At 33.5% G+C, this 2,878-nt stretch overlaps 1 protein-coding gene across 1 annotated transcript; it reads right to left on the bottom strand.

The window, feature by feature from the left end:
* Positions 1-663: 663 nt before the first annotated feature.
* Positions 664-2,112, bottom strand: LOC108379937 (uncharacterized). The gene is made up of 4 exons (XM_017636305.1): positions 1,836-2,112; positions 1,572-1,774; positions 1,233-1,483; positions 664-1,146 (listed from the first exon to the last, which is right to left on the bottom strand). The coding sequence occupies exons 1-4, from the start codon at positions 1,945-1,947 to the stop codon at positions 717-719; spliced, it is 996 nt and encodes a 331-aa protein (XP_017491794.1). The 5' UTR covers positions 1,948-2,112; the 3' UTR covers positions 664-716.
* Between the last annotated feature and the right edge of the window lie 766 nt (positions 2,113-2,878).

Raw genomic sequence — 2,878 nt, 5'->3', positions numbered from 1 at the left:
TAATAAGAATGCCCTTAAAGTTTATACCGTCAATAGTTACACCTTCACTGTCCAAAATTTTAATTTCACTGACAATGGGACTTAAAATGTTATTGTACTCTTCTTTTGGTATATTGACCTGTTATAAAAATGAATATAATAAGCACTTTTATCGATGTTTGTATTAATAACTTACGCTTTCAAAACGAAGGAGATCATGCAAGCATGTACGAAAATTTCCTCTTAAAAATCCTTCTTTCTTTCTACCAGATGATGGAGGAAGAACTTTAAGCAAGTAGAGAAAAGGACGAATTTCACTATTCCAACACTCAATTTTCGGAAGGTCTCTTGAACTGCTTACTGTGTCTTCTACCACCTCTTTTACCACAATCGAATATTTGATCCAATCATCGGATAAGCTTCTAGCCTTTTCACCATAATTAATTTCAAAATCGAATAATATCTACATACATATATAAATACATGGATATACAAGTATACATAAATATTGAAAAGATGCAACGTAAGAAAAATGTATGTGTGAGATATGCACAAATGTACATACATACATACATGGCGTTGCAAAACTGTTTATACGTTCACCAAATATTGACAACTTTTCACTATTTATTTTTTGTACTTGATTTTAATTTTTTTATAAAAACTTATTTCAAACTTGTTAAATCAGAATTTAAAAACAGATATAAGTATGCAGTTGTATTGCCAATTCAATTTTTTTATAATAAAGGTTGAAACTTGTAGTTGTCGGTAAATAATGAACTATATTTTTGTAAACAAATAATAAACTTAAAAAAGTAAATAGTGAAAACTTGTGAAAATGGGGTACACAATTTTACAATGCACTGAACTTCGTTTTTATCAGTTACCAGTTCGGGATCCACAAAAAAGAAAGGAAAACTATCATGAATATTTGCGCCGGTTGCACACATATGAGCTCTCTCCTTTACATTTTTTTTAAGCCTTTCTTCCAATGCTGACCTCTGCTGGGGCAACACACAATTCTTAAAAAATTCAATGTCACCTTCGGTCAAGCAAGATTGTTGTAAGGACGGCAAGGAAACTTTCGCCACATCATTTTCTTCATGTTGAAATCTATTGAGCTTTTTCCTTTTAAAATTAAGATTTTTTAGACGGGAGACTAGATATCTGGTTAAATGAAGAACGAGTATAACATTAATATTTAATAAACAACAAAATGGTTAGACAATTTAAAAGTGGAGGTAACTTCTTACCCTGTATTAGTTGCCGCATCAAAGAAAATATTCTGTCCTGTGTCTGATTTGAGGTTAGGGAAAAGGCTTGTTATAGCCAAAGCCATTGCATTTTTCTCATTCTTGGTAGGGTAGTTCGAGCATTCAGCCCTCAGGAGAGTAACAGCCTCATTTACGAGAACTCGACGCAATCCGTCTGAAAGGCTTTTCTTTTCGGCATACTCTTTCAATAAATGATGGCACTCGTTGTTTTCGAGATGCTGTTTCAAAAGCTTTGACAAAAACGTACGCGAATATATGTACATACATATGTCACTATAATCACATTGTATTTTATTTTTATTAATATTATATATTCACCTGACTGCTGATTTTTAGGCTTTCATCGCCAAATCTTTTTAAAGGGGGTTTTCTGCCTGATTGAGGATCTGAAACTTCCAGTAAGAAACATGCACAGGCGCTGTATTGCAAAATAAAACTTGCCAAACTTTCTTCTAGAATTTTGCTGCCACGAGCAGTGCGAAACGAGATTCTTTCACTTTCAATGGCGAAAGATTTTGCCACTGCAATAGACTACAGATGTAATTGCAAGTTTATTTAAGAATTGTTGATAAAAGTACTTACCAGTTTGCTCAATATAGCTTTTTACGCGTAATTTGCTTTTTGCAAATGAAACTAACTCGTATTTTTCAGCACATTTAATTTCAACAATAAGAATATCTTCATCGCGTTTCATTTTTCTACGAAATGAGACATACACATTTGTACAGACATCTTTTTAGTGCTTCTCAGGCTAACTTCATGAACATTCAACACACAGCAATCGAAAAAATAAGCATTTGGTCACCTTATCAGCTGTTTCAACAGTGCAGACATATATGTATGCATATCTAAATGAATATATTCACTCATCGCTCAATTAAATAAGTTTATTTCTCTCTTTTCTAGGTTAATAGGTTTATATTTTAAACTTTTCATGCTACAAGTGAAACTTTTTGGTTTTAATTTTAAACCACATCGGTTTCTCTGCTTCGTGGACTAAAATTTAAACCAGAATTTATTAAAAATTACTTAAAACTATTAACTAGTTTAAAAAGTAGACTAAGGTAGTTTAAAAAATGCAGCAAACCCAACTAGGTTTAAAAAATAAACCCAAATTTTTAACCGTGTACGTATACAAGCAAGAGCGCAACGAGGACAGCGCGACAGCATGCAAAATTACCCTGCAGGGAAACCACGGGCTAGGAATCAAATTTCTAGTTTCGTACTAGGTCTTTATCGCCAAAAAGGAACAAGTCCGATAGGAGCTAGATCTCCACCAGTCCAAAATCGGTGAAAAGTTGTACTTTTAAAAAACTAACTTTTTCAGTTTTCTTCACTAGAAATCTATATCTAACGTGACGAATTTAGAACTGGTTCGGAACTATAGAAAAAGAGATGCAGAACGAACTAGATCTTATTTGACGAATTTAGAACTAGTTCGGAACTATCGAAAAAGGGATGCAGCAGGGGGCTTGTTTACTTTACATCGATATGTGTTCGGCGGCTTCTGTATCTGCATCGGCTTCGGTATCTGCATTTCGCAGATACTTTTTCATAGCTTGGTAATACAAAACCAAAATTTGTGTTAACATTTCAACATCTTGGGACCGTCTGGAATCTAACAG

This window comes from Rhagoletis zephyria, unplaced genomic scaffold (genome assembly GCF_001687245.7).
Source record: "Rhagoletis zephyria isolate East Lansing unplaced genomic scaffold, Rhagoletis_zephyria_1.1 Rzeph_scaffold_17749, whole genome shotgun sequence".
Taxonomy (NCBI): domain Eukaryota; kingdom Metazoa; phylum Arthropoda; class Insecta; order Diptera; family Tephritidae; genus Rhagoletis; species Rhagoletis zephyria.
Note: the sequence above shows the minus strand (reverse complement) of the source record. Positions and strands in the feature narration are given on the sequence as shown.